Here is a 17,050-nt window from a genome sequence, read left to right on the forward strand (position 1 = left end):
CCAGAGCAGGAAGGATGAAGATGTGATCTGCTCACATTTTGTATAACCTAACCAGGAAACATTGTATCATAGTTCACTTCCAAGTCCAATTTAAAAAATAGTATGCATTTTTCTTTCCTTTGGAAATTTGTCCTTTAATACCCATTGGTGTTGAAATAATTTTTTTCTAACTCAAATAGCTCTTGCTTATTTTCTCAATTTAAGGCACTTCCCACAGCAAACATGTATATTCTAACTTCCTTGGAAATTGTTGTGCAATAAACAAAGAATTAAATGTAGATGCTTGAGTTATTGCTCAGGAATCCAAAAATGGTGTTGCAAAGCCAAAAGGTCAGGCAACAATATCCAAGGAAAAAGAAGCAGCATAATAAAAACTGTGAAGGATAAAGCAAAGTCACCCTTTAATTACAGCTGAAACTAATAGACCTGTTTGTTACTTTGATGGAAAAATGAAAGCCTAATATATCACTGGGCTATTTAATTCCTTGGTTACCATAACAAATACTCATTTAATACCTTAATTGGAGTGATTAAAAACATAGCTATGAAGATGAGATATACAAGAATGGTTAAACTTTAGCATTCCTGACAGTTAGTTTCTTCTGGTTGAGGTTTCTTACAGCAGTAAAACAGAACTAGAAGTTCATTAAGACTTATCAGTGCAAAACTGAGGCTACATATTGTGGTAAACTGGTTTTGACATAGGATGAAATGAGTTTTAAAACCAGAATTCAATAGCTTAAACACCAAGCAAAAACTAAACAGCAACTAGATTTGTTGCAAGTCATCAATATGACAATTAATGTAACTGATGCCTGTACCGTCTTTTGCTTCTTTAGTGTTCATATATTGCCAGATTCAACAAGGAATACCTCCTGGCAATTTTCAATGTAAAAATTTATAAGGCAATAAAAACCAACTATAAAACAGTAAGTGTGATGGTGTAACAGTTTAATCTCCAATGGAACTAAAAGAAGCCCATCTTTATGTGCTTCCAGAAGGCCAGCAATGAAGGTGCTAATCTAGTCTCAAGGGGGAGTGTTCCATAATATGGAGACCACAATCAAGACTGTTTGCAAACCTTGCGTCCACTGTCCCCACCTGCAAGTTCATTAGGTGATAGTGAGAGATTCACCCTGGATTAATTGGACAGATTACCTTTATGCAAACGAGGTGATCTCTTAAGTACTTTAGCATCAAACCATATAAGGCTTTACAAGTCAGAACTAGCATTTGAATTGTATCTGGAAATTTACTGGCAACCTGTCCAATGATTGTAAAACAGGTGTCATGCAATTATAGTGACATTGGTTTGCATTACATAGCTGGGCTTGAATTCTTACAGGAGAAATGAAGGCACCCCCTTGGAAACTATACCCCAGGGGTGTCAAACTGCCGGCCCGTGGGCCAGAGCGTCACGGAGAAAGCACACCCATCCCATTTTCGGCAATGGGAAAAAGTTCCGATACGTCACACAACATCACGTGACGTCGCGAGTTTGACATGCCTGCTATAACCCATGGGAGATCCTTGCTCTGAAGGTTCCATCTTAGTTTCAAACAGAATCATGGCCACTAACTATAAGGGCTTGGTATTAGCTTTTCCCTTCCTAATAAGAGTTGTTTGGGTCAGCTAAGAAATCAAGTAAATCATTGTAATACTGGTATTTAATTCGTTATATTGTGAAACTTCCTCCTGCTGAGGCAGTATCTTGAAAATGTGATGTGGATTAAGGAAAAGTAGATGATAAAGACATTTTCAATCTTTAAAATTATATCCTTCTACTATGCTATATGCTAGTTTAGATAATAACCTTATTTTGCAGTTAGATGTCAAATATTGTTTAGTGTGCTATTTGCTTTAGAATGCGGAAATTGGTTTAAATTGGTGTTTCCTTGAATCCCTTGTCAAATACCTTTCCCTTCCTTTCCTCAAGAGGATAATCTAACACCGGGTCCACAACCTTGGCAACTTTTAAGACCCGTGGCGTGCAACTCCCAGAATTCTGGGATCTGAAGTCCACAAGTCTTACACTTGCCAAGGTTGGGGACCCTTGATCTAACATGTTCAGATTACTCATGAATATTCTTGCTATCAGGGCTCAGCTTTAGCCTTCTGATTTCATTAGCTAATTGAAAAACATTGGGGGGGTTTTGGTTACTTAAAGCATTAATATATTTTCAAAAAAGACAAACTCTATGAACTCTATAGAGGGCCTTATGATTGTAGAATTGATGCTTAGTGTACAAAACAAAATACATCAAATTGTTTTCATAATACTAAAAAGAAAAAAATATGATTTTTTAACTATGTCAAAATCTCTACTCTGTTACTGTTTATAAATATTAGAAAGAAAAACAAAAAAGAAGTGGCAAACATCCCTAAAGATAATATAAATATTTGATTTTTGACTTCCCTCTTCTTTGTTCTCCAACTGATTCGTGGTATCAAGTGATGTAAACTTCAGAAACCCTGCTCTGAATGTTTGTACTTGCCTTGCTACCTAATAAAAGCAATCACCTCTACAACTGATGCAACAACAAACTTCACTAACCACATAGCCACCACCTTAATAACTATGTCACTAAGTTCCTTAGCAGATTTTACTATTTACCCCTTGCTAATATTTGCCTTATGCCTGAAGAATAGGTAAATCCCCAGAAGGTAAACAAAATAGAAAAATATCCTTTTAACTAATTTTTCAAATATATTGTAAATACCCAAAACAGGTTCATTGGAAAAATCTACTAGATTCCTAGAATTTGCCAGTATCTTTGTTTTATGTCTTATTTTGCTTATAATCTGGACCAAATAGTTAAATTCATATTATTCAGAAATTACTATGCATTCCTTCTAAATAAAACTGGATATGTTAATATTTAACTATGTGTTTTCTTAAAATGAACCTTAATAACCATAAATTACTGTAATTTGATGTTTGAGAGATGAGAAATCTGTAATGGATCTGTGCAAAAAAGTGACCATGAAGAACTAGATCTTATTACTTGCTTTCTTGAGTTTTCTTGATTTAAAATTGTATCATAAATAGAAGCATACGTGTAGTTTATACAAGTTTATTTGGAATACCTTGGCATGCTTGGAATACAATTAATAATAGCTATGCAGTGTAAAATAGAAATGAAATAACAGAACATGGAAGTTTTTACAAAAAGACACCCCAAGTGTATAATTCTTTTAATTGTTTATATCTTATTTCTGCTGCATTCGTTAATTTGTTCATGTTTGCAGTCTTGAATTTGTTATTATTTTAAACAAGATCCTACGAACTTCAAGAAAAGAAATGCTAAACTGAAAATACATATGTCCTTAAAAAGTTAGAACTTTGGCTGGATTGTATTCAGGATGTTTTCTTAACATTAAAAAAGATTCTAAAACTGGGGTACAAATAGTCCATTTCCAACATTTCCTCCAATGTTAAATGAAATGCAAAATATATCACAAAACATTTTACACAGAAGACTACAACTTAGCATAAAATTATATTTCATTAGAAAGAATATGAAGAACATAGTGTGAGATAAACAAATCAATCACTTGCTTCATTTTCTAGATTTTAAACATGGTTTATTAATTACTTATTTGGATATAGAAGAAGAGAGATCAGCAATCATTTTCTCTCTTGCCTGGATATAAATAGAATTCTATGAGGAAATGTATGCTCCAGAGCATCTGGATTCATTTTCAGAAACAGACATTACTTCCTGTACCACTAAGTGCCTGAACCATCAATCTTAGTTAGATAATCTTAATGAGGTTATTAATGAGATCCTATATTTAGGTATATTACTAATTTACTTCAAAGAATAGTTTTAAGTCGGGTTTCCTTTTACATAAATAATAATACATATGTTAAGAGATTAGGACATTCAAGTTAATTGCAATTAAATTACTTAGAACATTAGTTTGAAGCTTATAGTATTTTATAAACATCCGGGGAGTATAAACTTTTCCACAATCATGCCACAAGTTTTACACAATACTTCTACTCAAATTTTCAAGCCATTAAGATCATTTTTGCTTACTTGTTAAAAAAAAATTCTCCCGAACTGAAAGAAAAATTCCTAAAGTCAAAAAATGTTTTATTTAGTTCTTATTAAAACAATAAGTATTGATATTTCCCAATTCATATGGATTAATTAAATATTGGTCTTGTTCCAAAGAAATGAAAAACTGTTAATATTTCAAGTGAAGATTATGGAAGTGCAAAAATTCTCAAGCGTTACTTCTTGAAAAATGATAATATATTTTCTTTACCAAAGAAATACAAATGACTTTATTTTTCTGCAGAAAGCTAATACCAGCTAACACCCTGCAAGTGACCACCTTTAAAGACCCACAGCATAAAACTTAATTCCATAACGATTTTTGGAGACATTCTGACAAATAAGAAGGAAAAGCTTTCCAGCATTCCTTTATATTATCGTATTTTATCAGCAGAGACTACAACCAATGATAATCCAAGAACATGTTAGACACAGTTATTGGGTACTTTAACTCAGTAACGTAGCTAAGACTAATGCATCCTTATTTTTGGAAGGGGTTCTTTGCAATGTCTAGGCGGGGGTGTTGTGTGTATAAACCTTACAAGCAGCAGCCAACATACGCCCAACAGAGAACAAAGTGAGACATTACAAATAGTAGTAAAACACTATTAATTTACACTGCCTTTAATGCAGCAACTCAGGCTGATTTTCCACAAAGGGGAGCACTCCACTAACGTAGTATGCAATTCCAAGAGACAGCAAAGCAATGACAACAAGCAAAAGCAGCACTCGCCAAAAGCCCAGGTCTTCTACAAATTCTTGCCATGTTGTTCGGAAGCTGGACAGAACTCCTTCCCCTTGCTGCAGGTTAGGGTTGAGGAGAGAATGGCTTTCCATGGCACTGTGAAAACAGAAATAAAAAGGTCACTGAAGACAGAATTCGGACACCAAACATCAATTCTGATTTACTTATACCAGAAACAGACGAAGAGGTGGGTAACAATAGGTTTAGAAAACCTAAGCTTGATCAAGCCTCTTTTTGCTTTAGAATGCAACTGTGTTTTGCCAGCATTAAAAATGTTTCCATGGTATTTCCAGCGGTAAGCATGCTGTACAGGAATTCAATTTATTTAACTAAAAATACATTGCGTAATTTTTATAAAACTGTTTTATGCCCCAAACCCCACACGTAGACACACTTTTAATGCTCTATCACATGGACCAGTGTTTCTTAACCTTAGCAACTTTAAAATAGATGCACGTCAACTCCCAGAATTCCCCAGCTGGCTAACATAGTTGATAGGCCTCTTATGAGGAAGGCATAACTAATCTATTTTAAAATTTTCTTTTTTAAAAAAAGTTTCTAGGCTGTTTGTACAGCCAAAATCATTGCAAAACAGAAAAAAAAATCCAGTCCTATAGTCCCAAATCCAGTAAAAATAATTCCAAAATGAAGTAATATCCCAATTCTTAATACTCATAATGCGTAAGAAGGAAGGGTAAGGGTAAGGTCTATTTAGAAGAAAATAGAAATATATGTGAACAAAACATGTACATCTAGAACGGATCTCTATAAACGAGGAGCCACCACTGAACAAGTCTTATTTTGTATTGCCGACAATATAATTGTATCTGTCACACTCCAAGATGGACCACAGCACTTTGACAGCTCCATATATGTATAGAGAGGTAATCCTTCAAATAATCCAATTCCATACACCTTAGGCTTTAATGGTCAAAACCAGCACTTTGAACTGGGCTTGGTTGTGGAAGGCAGACAGTTCATTTAATATAATATTGGACTGACATGTTAGGAATGCTAAGCTTCCACAAGTATTTGGATAGCTGCAATTTGCAAAGCGAGAAACTTCCAAACATTTTTAAAAATCAAATCCATATGGAACATATTATAATTCTCTAGCCTGAATGTTTCCAAGGCACAGCAACTAAAATAAAATCTTTCATCCGTAGATCGACTCACAGCTGGCATGCCGCCCTAGACTGAGAAAAGGTAGTCTTATTATTGTAGCAATCAATGCTTTCCCAAATAGCTTCAAGTCCAGCCTTATCCCCAAGCTACAAATTTAGGTCTTCTGAGGGTCTGGAACTCCATTCAAAGATAGTGGTACAACACCAAACAGGTTAATCAATTTGTCTTATTTGGACTACGTTTCAACTAATTCATCCTCATTTACTCTAAACTGTCTCCAGACATTTATGATCTTTGGCAAAAACAAGAATTGGGAACCATCTACTGTACATATTAATTTCAGCACTGCCTTCACTGCCCTTCTTCAGCAACAGCATCTAGACCACAGGTCGGCAACCTGCGGCTCCCAGCCGCCCGGTGCGCGCGCACCTCTTCCAACGGGCAGTGGTGCGCGCGCACCTCTCCAAATGGAGAGTGGCACCGCCCGTTTGGAGAGGTGCACGCGCACCTCCCCAAACCTTTGGAGAGGTGCGTGCGTACCTCCGCGCGAATGGGCAGCGGTGCCGCTCTTTCAGGAAGCTGCCGCGGCCCGTCTGTGAAGCTGCCGAAAGCAGCAGCTTAGCAGACGGGCCGCGGCAGCTTCCTCAAAGAGCGGCGCCCCTGCCCATTCCGAGAGGTGCGCGCGCACCTCTCCGAACGACAGGAGTTGCGCGCGCACCTCCCCAAACCTTTGGGGAGGTGCGCGCGTACCTCCGCGTGAAGGGGCAGCGGTGCCGCTCTTTGAGGAAGCTGCCGCTTTCGGCAGCTTCCTCAAAGAGCGGCGCCGCTGCCCCTTCGCACGGAGGGTACGCGCGCACCTCCCCAAAGGTTTGGGGAGGTGCGCGCGCAACTCCGGTCGTTCGGAGAGGTGCACGCGCACCTCTCGGAATGGGCAGGGGCGCCTCTCTTTTTGAGGAAGCTGAGACGGGCCGCGGCAGCTTCCTCAAAGAGCGGCACCGCTGCCCATTCGTGCGGAGGTACGCGCGCACCTCCGGTCGTTCGGAGAGGGGCGCGCGCACCTCTCGGAATGGGCAGGGGCGCCGCTCTTTGAGGAAGCTGCCACGGCCCGTCTGCAAAGCTGCCGAAAGCGGCAGCTTTGCAGACGGGCCGTCGCCGTCGGGCAACCGGGAACCGGTTCCATCTCATTTTTTAAAAAATGGCAGCCGCGTGCGTCTGCGCATGCGCAAAAAACCTTTTTGCGCATGCGCGTGCATGGACACACGCACGCGGCTCCCTCTTTTTTTAATTTGTGATGGAACCGGTTCCCAGTGGCTCTTTTTCTTTTTTAGGTTGCCGACCCCTGATCTAGACGTTAAATAGTCCATGGACAAAATATGTGATCCCCAAAATCTTGACACAGCACTAAGTTATCTGTACTAAATTTCTCCCACCCGAAAGGACCCCAATGAATTATGCACCGTGTTATTAGCCCCAATGCAGTGAGATCAACACTGCAATAATTGATATCAAAGACTGCTGCAGATTGCCCATCAGGACAGGCAGTTATCTCTAACAAAGCTATCCTGGTCCCAAGCTAAAAGCTAGGTAAGGTTCTCTCCAATAATCAATAATTTCCAAAATTATATGGATTGAACATACCATCATTTTCTCCAGAATCTTCTAAGAACAGACTGCCAAAATTTAACTTGATTTTTCACCCAGTACACTTCTCTGCATTTCTAAGATCTACAAGCATCATCTCTTTCCTCAATAAAAAATTTAACAACTTTTAAAGGCACAGATAATGACTTGTCTCCAGACGTTGTGGGTTCTCCAACAATGGAGGCTTTTAAGAAGAGATTGGACAAACATTTGTCTGAAATGGTACAGGGTTTCCTGCTTGAGCAGGGGGTTGGACTAGAACAGGGGTCAGCAACCTGAAACAGTGAAAGAGCCACTCGGAACCGGTTCCCTCACAAAAGGAAAAGCTGGGAGCCGCAAAAAATGTGTGCACATGTGCGTACATGCGCGCATGCACAGAACAGGGTTTGACTGAAGAGTGGAGCCAAGGCGAGATATGCACCTACCCCGCATATTTGAATTGATTTTAGTCCCACTTTTTTTTTTGGACTGCACATGGCAGAGGACTAGGAGTCGCAGGAGTCGGCTGAAAGAGCCGCATGCGGCTCCGGAACCACGGGTTGCAGACCTGTGGACTAGAAGAACTCCAAGGTCCCTTCCAATTCTGCTATTCTGTTAATTCTGACAGGAGTCACTGCCTCTTAAAAATTCTGTATCTGAAGGGGAATTAGCTACCCAGGCCTATGGACCAGAACTCTTATCAGATCCAGCAGAACAGACGTGCTCCAGGTCCTGTCTGCTAAAGAGTTCCATCTGGTGAAACCCAGGATATGTGCCTTTTCTGCTCCAGACCAGGCTCACTGGAACAGAATTCCCCCTCAGATGATGTTAAACTCCATAGCTGTTAGCTGTTCGGAAAGCCTTGAAAATGCGGTTCTTCCATCAACCCTGGGAATGTCATGGTGTATCTACAAAGTGGTCAAATAAAGACTAAATAATGGTGGTCATCCTGCTATCTTGGAGTTCTTTTATGTTTTTATTCTTTATGCTTTATGCTTTTATCTTTTTTGTTATTTATGTCTGATGTATTTACATTGTGATATGGTTTTAATTGTTATTTTGGTGTACGCCGGCGAGAATCACTTATTGTGAGATGGAGATATACAGTAAGCGTGTATGGGTGTGCTTGTTATATTTATTGCTTATTAAACAATTTGGCAGAATGCTGCCTTTTTGTGTGTGTGTGTGTGTAATTTTTTTGGGGGGGTTGCTAACAAAGAATTAAAAGGAAACTGATATGATCATTTCAAACTGATATGATCATTTCAAACACATATCTCCCTTGCTTCTCAGCTAACAAAGCGAGAAAGAGCCAGTGGCCTAAAGGTTAGAACAATTGCCTAAGGTGCAATCGGCCCAGGTTCGAATCTCAGAAGGGTATGGCTGACTGATGAGAACAAATAAGTTTGAAATGATCATATCAGTTTCCCTTTAATTCTTTGTTAGCAACCCCCCTCAAAAAAAAATTTACACAAATATGAGCTGTCATGCTGTGACTACTGCCTGTGGATGGCCTTGGGTTAGGCTGAAACAGGAAATAAGGTTTGTCTCGTGTTTGGGGCCTAGCAAGGTATTCTAATAAAGAATTTTTTAGGGAGGCTGAAATGATCATTTCGAACTTCTTATGTTCTTATCAGTCAGTCATACCCTAATGATCATTTCAACCTCCCAAATTCTTTATTAGCAATTTGAATAATTTACGTGTGTGTGTGTGTGTGTGTGTGTGTATAAAGGGTCCCAGAAAGTAACCATGGTTGCAGCTATGGATCTGAGGCAGAGAACAACAGATTCTACTCCCACCTCAGGCATGAAAGCTGGCTGGCTGACCTTGGGCCGGTCACTCTCTCTCATTCCAAGCCCTTTCACAGGGCTGTTGTTGTGGGGGAAATAGGAGGAGGAAGGGGTGTTAGGTATGTTCATTGCCTTGAGTTATTTATAAAAAATAATAAAAGACAGGATTTTTATAAATAAATAAATATAAACAAATCAGAAGGAGTTATCACAAGAGATAATATGCATAAAGTACATGCATGCCATTTCTCAGACTTCTTACTTAAGTTTTTAAATACAGTATTTTCTTCCCTACAAAGCTGTTTGTTTGTATCAATTCTCTCATTCTTCTGAGAACAGAAATAAGGGGGGAGCTTTTTATATAAATAGAGAAGTATCCACCGGTGCATGACAGAAAAAAAAGTCTTAAGACTCAGTTAATCTATAACTGCTAAACAGGTTAAATAAAGGTATAATATAATCAGAGTGGAAAGGTTATGTGGTTATTGAAAACGAAGTGGACTCTACTTAAAGAGATCTACTTAAAAATACAGTCTCATTCCGCAAAACAACATAACATGTCTTGTAATGAACTGATAAACAGAAAAAGAAATAGCTTAATGGAAAATGTACCTATGTAGGCATTTATTTGTTACATTTACAACCCTTGGAATCAACTTCCAAACTGCAACTGTACATAACTACAAATGCTGACTGGTTACGTCACAAAGAAATAAATCATTCACAAAGACAGTATTTTTGTACAAAAAAATGAATTCATCCAAAACAATGTTGATTTATCATTTGTCTGAATATTTTATTTGGCAGTTGAACCGCTTAGTATACTACAAGGGTGGGCAGTGTACAGGCTGTGGTTTTTAAAGTCCCTGCATCCAGCCCTACAGAATTTCAACAGCAAAACACTCAAGAAACAGCCACACCATTTCCTCCCATCTCCAGTGGAAAAGAAAAAGAATTAAAACAAGCTTTGATTTAGGCTTAACTCTCCCCCCCCCCAAAAAAAAATCCAACTGAAAATCTAGGGGGGAAAAAAACCCCTTGAAAATGTTGATCCTAGCCACAAACTTTGTATCTTATTTCTCTAGGCCTTGGCCACCCAAGAATTCAGACAGAAAATAAGAGGTGACCTTCCAGGCAAAAAGAAAAATTGTTTCATAATAGGACAAGACTTTCAAAAGTAGTGAAACGACAAACTTGTAAAGGTCCCCACTTCAAAAATTAACAATACTGAAAGAGAAAAGAAACTGAAAACAATATGGCCATCTTTCCACCCTGTCCCATCTTTTTCCGAATGAAGATCCAAACGTATCAATGTTCCCACTTGTTTTGTATAAATACGAATCATTTATTTATTTTATTTTTATTTTTTATTTTAATTCCATTTATATCCCGCCCTTCTCCGAAGACTCAGGGCGGCTTACAAGCTTAGCAGTAGCCTTCATTCTATGTATATGCCTGCTTATTAGGGCTTTCACACACACCCCAAGCGGCATTATTACAAAGTCAGCTTAATTGCCCCCAACAATCTGGGTCCTCATTTTACCTACCTCGGAAGGATGGAAGGCTGAGTCAACCTTGAGCCTGGTGGGATGCGAACCTGCACTAATTGCAGGCAGCTGGTGTTACTTAAGGAGGCATTAGCCCACTGCTCCACCAAGGCTCTTAACAACTCTTAACATTAAGGTTAAGTAGGTCCAGAGCAATGGAGATGGGGTTGTGAGCATTCAGTGCCAGAAGCGACAGCTCTTATCTCTGCTATCTATCTTCGAATGCTTAACTATACAGCATGCAGCTGTCAGAACAAATCCTGCCTACTCTTCAAGGTCTCATACTCACAAAGGCATAGTGGCTTCCGTTAAAATAGCACTGTGTTTTTATGAGGCGTGTGATGTATTCTGTGAAACCCATTATCTTTTGTAGGAAAACACTAGCCCACAAGTTGCACTTGAGCTATACCACTTCAGAAAGCAGACCGGAGCTCGGTGGCTTCTCCATTCGAACTATCTACAAAGAGAAAATAATCTCAAAGAGAAAGAAAAACTTAAACCTTCCCTCCAGCATTGATTTTTTCTATGTGTAAGTATTTATTAATTGTACAAGGGACTGTCAAGTCATATTTCAAGTCAGAAACAATGAGTAGTCCAACTATGCAATTTTAGTTGACTCCTGAAATTCACTGGCCATGTGAGAGTCCAACTGCTTTTGGAACTCTTTCCAGTGAAGAGTCTGAACATCTCCAGCTACAAAATTTGGGAGAAAAATGTCATATAATCAGCCCCGACCTTTTCCACTATGCAGCATAAGCTCCAAATAAGACAATTTTTCCAATGACATTTAACCAGCAAAATAGAATCGAAACAATGGGGGGGAGGGCAAACCTTTCGCTTTCAGCTGTCTGCATGGTTTCCAGCTTTGAGTGTGCTCCTCTGTTGAACCCTTTCACTTCTTGCTCTTCCAAAGATTCAAGCAACCGAATCACATCTTTATTTACTCCCCTTCGTTTTGCCAGGACCAGAGGTGTTGCACCTTGATGATTGCTATGTGAAGTGAAAAAAAGAAGGTAACAGAACAGTTTTGTGTCTGAAAAATATATGCATATCAATTGTACGTCCCCAAGGTGCTTTTTCAAGAGGCAACTGGACCTTTCTTGTTTTTCTTTGAAGACGTTTTGCTTCTCATCCAAGAAGCTTCTTCAGCTCTGACTGAGAATCTCCATAGACCAGGGGTAGGCAACCTTAGCTCTTTTATGACTTGTGGACTTCAACTCCCAGAATTCCTGAGCCAGCTGGGAGTTGAAGTCCACGAGTCATAAAAGAGCCAAGGTTGCCTACCCCTGCCATAGACATGTCAATTGTATGGGAAAAAATCAGTTTATCTTAGTTTATTGGAAACTATACCTCATTATTTTTCATCCACAGGTCTGACAGTGCTTCAGGGTAATAGGGCCATGATTGCAGACAATAATAGCAGGTTAATAATCTGGCTGAATTTGCATTAAATTACATTATATTTGAAGTCAAGCACTTTGATCATACAGTTACTCTGACTTTACTTCCTGTGTTAGAAGGCTGTTATATTCTTGTGGAATTTAAAACAAAAGGTAATTTAATTAAGAGCTCTTTGGGAAGAAAGCTGTTAATAAATTGCTGGATCTCTCCCACAAAACAGTAGAAGCTGCTTTCTTTCAATGAAAAACTGAAAATCTCCAAAATTAATACCAACGCACACATAAATCTAGCTATTGTATTAAGCAGAATTAATTAACTAGAGGTAGAAATACTTGAATCTTACATATGTTTCAGTTGCATCAGATTTAAAAGTCAAGACTATGTGTAAAATGATTAGATTTTGTAGGAGATTATTACCGTACATTACAGTATCAGGTAACCTCTATTCAGAAAGACAATATTTGGAATGATTGTCAGAATCCATTTATATCACATTTCAGAACTCAACGACTTCAACCGATTCATGTCATCTTTGAGGCGACGGTTCGAGGATCCTTTGGCTGACCGTAAGGCCCGGGAGAGAATCAAAACGGTGAGGCAGGGCAGGCGAGCAGTGGCTGATTATACCCAAGAATTCCGAGCCATTGCCAGCAAGCTGAACTGGCCAGAAGACATCCTCCTTAGCCACTTCAAAGACGGTCTGAACTACGACCTGTATGATGCTTGCCTGACCAAATGGATGAGGGGAGGGGCTGAAATGGGAATGGTTTATATAGGATTGAAATGTAACCTTTGTCAGATTCCGTCTTGTATTCCCACAATCGATTCCTTCCTAGTAAACATTTTCCTTTTGGACTAAACTTGCATCCAAGAGTTCTTATTTCCTAAGATGTGGATTGAGGTGGGTCCTGACAATGATATAATTTCTTTCTGAAAACTCATCTTTGTACATGGATTGTTCAAAAAAGAGTTGTGAGAAGCACTGAAATTAAAATTAGAACATTATTTTCTCTGTATTAAGGTTTATGATTTCAAGAACAGTATGTATTTGGGAGATATTACCCTATTTATTTGTTCCCACCTCAATTATTTTTACAAATAATCCAAGGTGGCCAGCATATTCAAGACATCTTCCTCCACCTAGTTTCCCCACAAGAACCCTGTGAGGTGGGTTGGATTGAGAGTGACTGGCCCAAAGTCAACCAGCTTTCATGGCTAAGGCTGGAACTGAATTTGCAGTCCCACTTTCTAGACTGGTGCCTTAACCACTACACCAAGCTAGCTCTTTTTATCTGAAACTTCAGTAAGTTGACATTATAAATAGCTATTACTTTAAAAAAAACCTGCAGGTATTCCAAAACTGTGAATTCTTTTAACGTGATACTTGAATTACAATTTACCAAATAGCTCTATGCTTACAGACTTGTACAATATTAGCATAGCCTCCATTCTTGTCAACTGGAGCATGAAAAAGCCAATTTTATGTTATTGTTGCTATAGGGAAACCACTTTGACAGCATACTAAGGTTCAGCCTATTATTGTAGTTTTAAAGTCAGCCTCCTGCCATTATGGGTTGTTTTTACGTAGCAACCATAACTGGGACTAGCAACTAGGTCATTAAAAGAAACAGCCACTAAGCAAAATCACAACTGTACTTATGATCTTACTTCAGCTTTCTTTTGCACCAGCAAGCAGGACAAGAAGCAACGGATGGAAACTAGTCAAGGAGAGAAGCAACCTAGAACTAAGGAGAAACTTCCTGACAGTTAGAACAATTAACCAGTGGAACAACCTGCCTCCAGAAGTGGTGAATGCTCCAACACTGGAAGTTTTTAAGAGGAGACTGGATAGCCATTTGCCTGAAATGGTATAGGGTTTCCTGCCTGAGCAGGAGGTTGGACTAGATGACCTCCAAGGTCCCTTCCAACTTATGATGATGATGATGATGATGACCTGCAAAGGTCATAAATACAAGGATGGGTTGTAAAGTTAATTTTTTATCACCATCATAAAACTTGCAAATGAACCTCTGGCTATGCCTTAAGATGGCTGATGTTTTGCTTCTGATTTAGTTAACTTAATTCATTAAATTTATATGCCACCTGATTCCAGAAACTCTGGGCAGTTTACAATTATTAAACTGCCTTGGTGGAGCAGTGGGCTAATGCCTCCTTAAGTAACACCAGCTGCCTGCAATTAGTGCAGGTTCGAGTCCCACCAGGTTCAAGGTTGACTCAAGCCTTCCATCTTTCCAAGGTAGGTAAAATGAGGACCCAGATTGTTGGGGGCAATAAGCTGACTTTGTAAAAATGCCGCTTGGGGGGCGAAAGCCCTAATAAGCAGGCATATACATTGAATGAAGGCTATTGCTAAGCACATTGATTTGTGCTTAGATTGTAAGCCGCCCTGAGTCTTCGGAGAAGGGCGGGATAGAAATGGGATTAAATAAAATAAATAAATAAATTGCAAATGGTCACTGTGCAAGGCAGTCACTAAACTCTGTAGTTGTTCTTAAAACTTTGGTGTTTGTTTCTAAAATAGAAATGCTAAGAATGTTTTACATATATAAAGCACTACAGGCAGTTTTCAATTAATGACCACTCAGTCAGCAACTGTTTGAATTTGCCTTGACCCTGAACCAATGGTACTTATGACCAGTCCCTAGAGTTCCAGTCATTGCACTGTCTCTGTGGTCATGATCCAGGTGCTCAGCACCCTGCTTGCAATTGCAACACTGCAATTTCCTGCAGCCAGATGGTTGCCATTTGCAATCTTCTTTGTTGGCTTCCAACAAGCAAACTCAGTGAGGAAGCCAGGAGGAGGTTGCAAATGGCCACTGGATGGTGTTGCCATTCTTAACTGAGGACTATCTGTACTGAGGAGGAAAACTAAGATGGATAGTTGCTTTTTAGTTTTGCTACTTATTGAAGCACTTTTGTTCTTTTGAAGTTGAAACAACAGGCACAAAAGGGGGAATAAAAGCAACTTTTAGGAAATAAGTATTCAGAGCTAAATTGACTGGGTCTCTTTATACTTAAACAAATTAGGCAGTCAATTTATTTTAAATTCAAGTGTAAAATCACATTCAAGCTTTATCATTTGTACTTTTCACTTTCTTCATTGTTTTTTGCCATCTAGATGGAAAAGAAGGCAGTCCCACCGGGACTTAATTTTATTTTTTTCATATGGTGATAACAGTTACAGCACTGATTCTTCTTTGAAACTTCTGTTCCTTTATGAAGAAGTGATTCCCAAGTTAATTATGAAAACCACTGCAAACTTCAAATAAGTGTATGCTAATCTCATCAGTTCCCCCTCTTTTGACACAACTTAGTCATCATATACTAATAAAATATTGTAACTCAAATATAAAAATAAAGAACAGAGGCTTAGCATCAATCATTTAAGAACAATTATTAAGTTTCAAACCACTAGGATACATGAACAGAGAGTTCAAAGAACAAACAATTCTGGGATTATTGTTAATTGTGTTTGTCAAACAGCTATTTATCCAGTACACTAAGTGCTTTTGTCTGGACACTGGCATATCACAGATGCTCGGAGCCTGGTAGAGTGAATATACAACATTTCAGAGAAAGATTGATTCATGAATTCTGAGAGCTGGTTGGGTGAGCACTGCCAAATAGTGAAACACAAAGGACGTGTGGAACCATTTCTGTTTACATTGGAATAAATATACATATATTTCAAGTTATTAAAAGAGGTCAATTATTTTGAGATATCTCCATGTCAGGGGTTGGCATCAGAATCAGAACAATAACATTTACGCACTTGCTCTGGAGGAACTAATGCGAGTGCCCTCAAAATATTGCTGGACTGTAACATCAATCCTCATCACCATTGGCCATGCCGGATAAAATGGAAAAGATTAAATGTTTGGCAGCTATACTGTAATTGTAGTAGCCAAGATAGTACTGGAAATGGTCACTGCTTGCTGGGTTTTTTCACAGCTCCAGTGCAATATGATATCAGGTCACTTTTATACAGAATGTTGTGACAAGAACACACTACCAAGAATAGTTACAAATAATTTCTATGCTGATATTATCCCCCTGACCTGAAAGAATCATAGTGGTAAGTGCTACCCAAAAAAATACAACATTAAAGTCATCATACATTTTTGTCTACATAATAAAAGTAGCATGTAGAGTGGGTCAAAGATACTTTTATCAACAGCTCCCACAATTCTGAATTTTAAGGATTAAGAAAGCTGAAATATATTCCCAGGAGCTATTCAAAGTGTTAACAGATAAAGACTGATTTTTTAGGCATATGGTAGAGTGACAACCTTACCAAATATCTATCTTGAGTCCATTGGAGACGAGGAATTGAATGGTATCAACATGTCCACACAGGTGAAGAGCTGTGTTACCTTGGTAATCTGTGGCCAAAAGATCCCCCCCAAATTTGTGCAACAACTGAGCAATATCAACGTTTCCTCGAGCTGCTGCTAAGTGAAGACCTGTTCGGCCACGGTTGTCCCGGATGTTTGGGTCAAAGCCACTCTCCAACAACCTCTTGGAATAGTTAAAATCTCCATCAATGCAAGCTTGTAGCAGAGGCACATTTGTTTGTGAAGAATCATTTACAAACACGTAAGACATGACTGTATGGGAAATGTAGCCAACCTGCAGCTGAAAGTAAAATGGAAGAAACTGTAAACCTTTGCTAATAAGAATATTGCCAATGTTTTAAAAAATTGTTTTTTAAAAAATCAGAAAAGCTGTTGTATTTG

The 17,050-nt window shown here is 38.8% G+C and overlaps 1 protein-coding gene across 1 annotated transcript; it reads right to left on the reverse strand.

Annotated features, from left to right (window-relative positions):
• Positions 1–4,672: 4,672 nt before the first annotated feature.
• ANKRD46 (ankyrin repeat domain 46) lies at positions 4,673–16,932 on the reverse strand. The gene is made up of 3 exons (XM_083358100.1): positions 16,609–16,932; positions 11,724–11,882; positions 4,673–4,905 (listed from the first exon to the last, which is right to left on the reverse strand). Exons 1-3 carry the CDS (start codon positions 16,917–16,919, stop codon positions 4,689–4,691), a joined length of 687 nt encoding a protein of 228 aa, XP_083214226.1. The 5' UTR covers positions 16,920–16,932; the 3' UTR covers positions 4,673–4,688.
• Positions 16,933–17,050: the final 118 nt, after the last annotated feature.

This window comes from Vipera ursinii, assembly GCF_947247035.1.
Source record: "Vipera ursinii genome assembly, chromosome: 3".
NCBI lineage: Eukaryota > Metazoa > Chordata > Lepidosauria > Squamata > Viperidae > Vipera > Vipera ursinii.

Bases quoted from the DNA above. Each gene is read 5' to 3' on its own strand.
- ANKRD46 (XM_083358100.1), bottom strand. From the start codon at position 16,919: ATGTCTTACGTGTTTGTAAATGATTCTTCACAAACAAATGTGCCTCTG. The intron at 11,883-16,608 runs GTAAGGTTGTCA...CACTTCACATAG, and splicing joins GGACTCAAGATAGATATTTG to CAATCATCAAGGTGCAACAC. The intron at 4,906-11,723 runs GTTTGCCCTCCC...CTGTTTTCACAG, and splicing joins CAGACAGCTGAAAGCGAAAG to TGCCATGGAAAGCCATTCTC.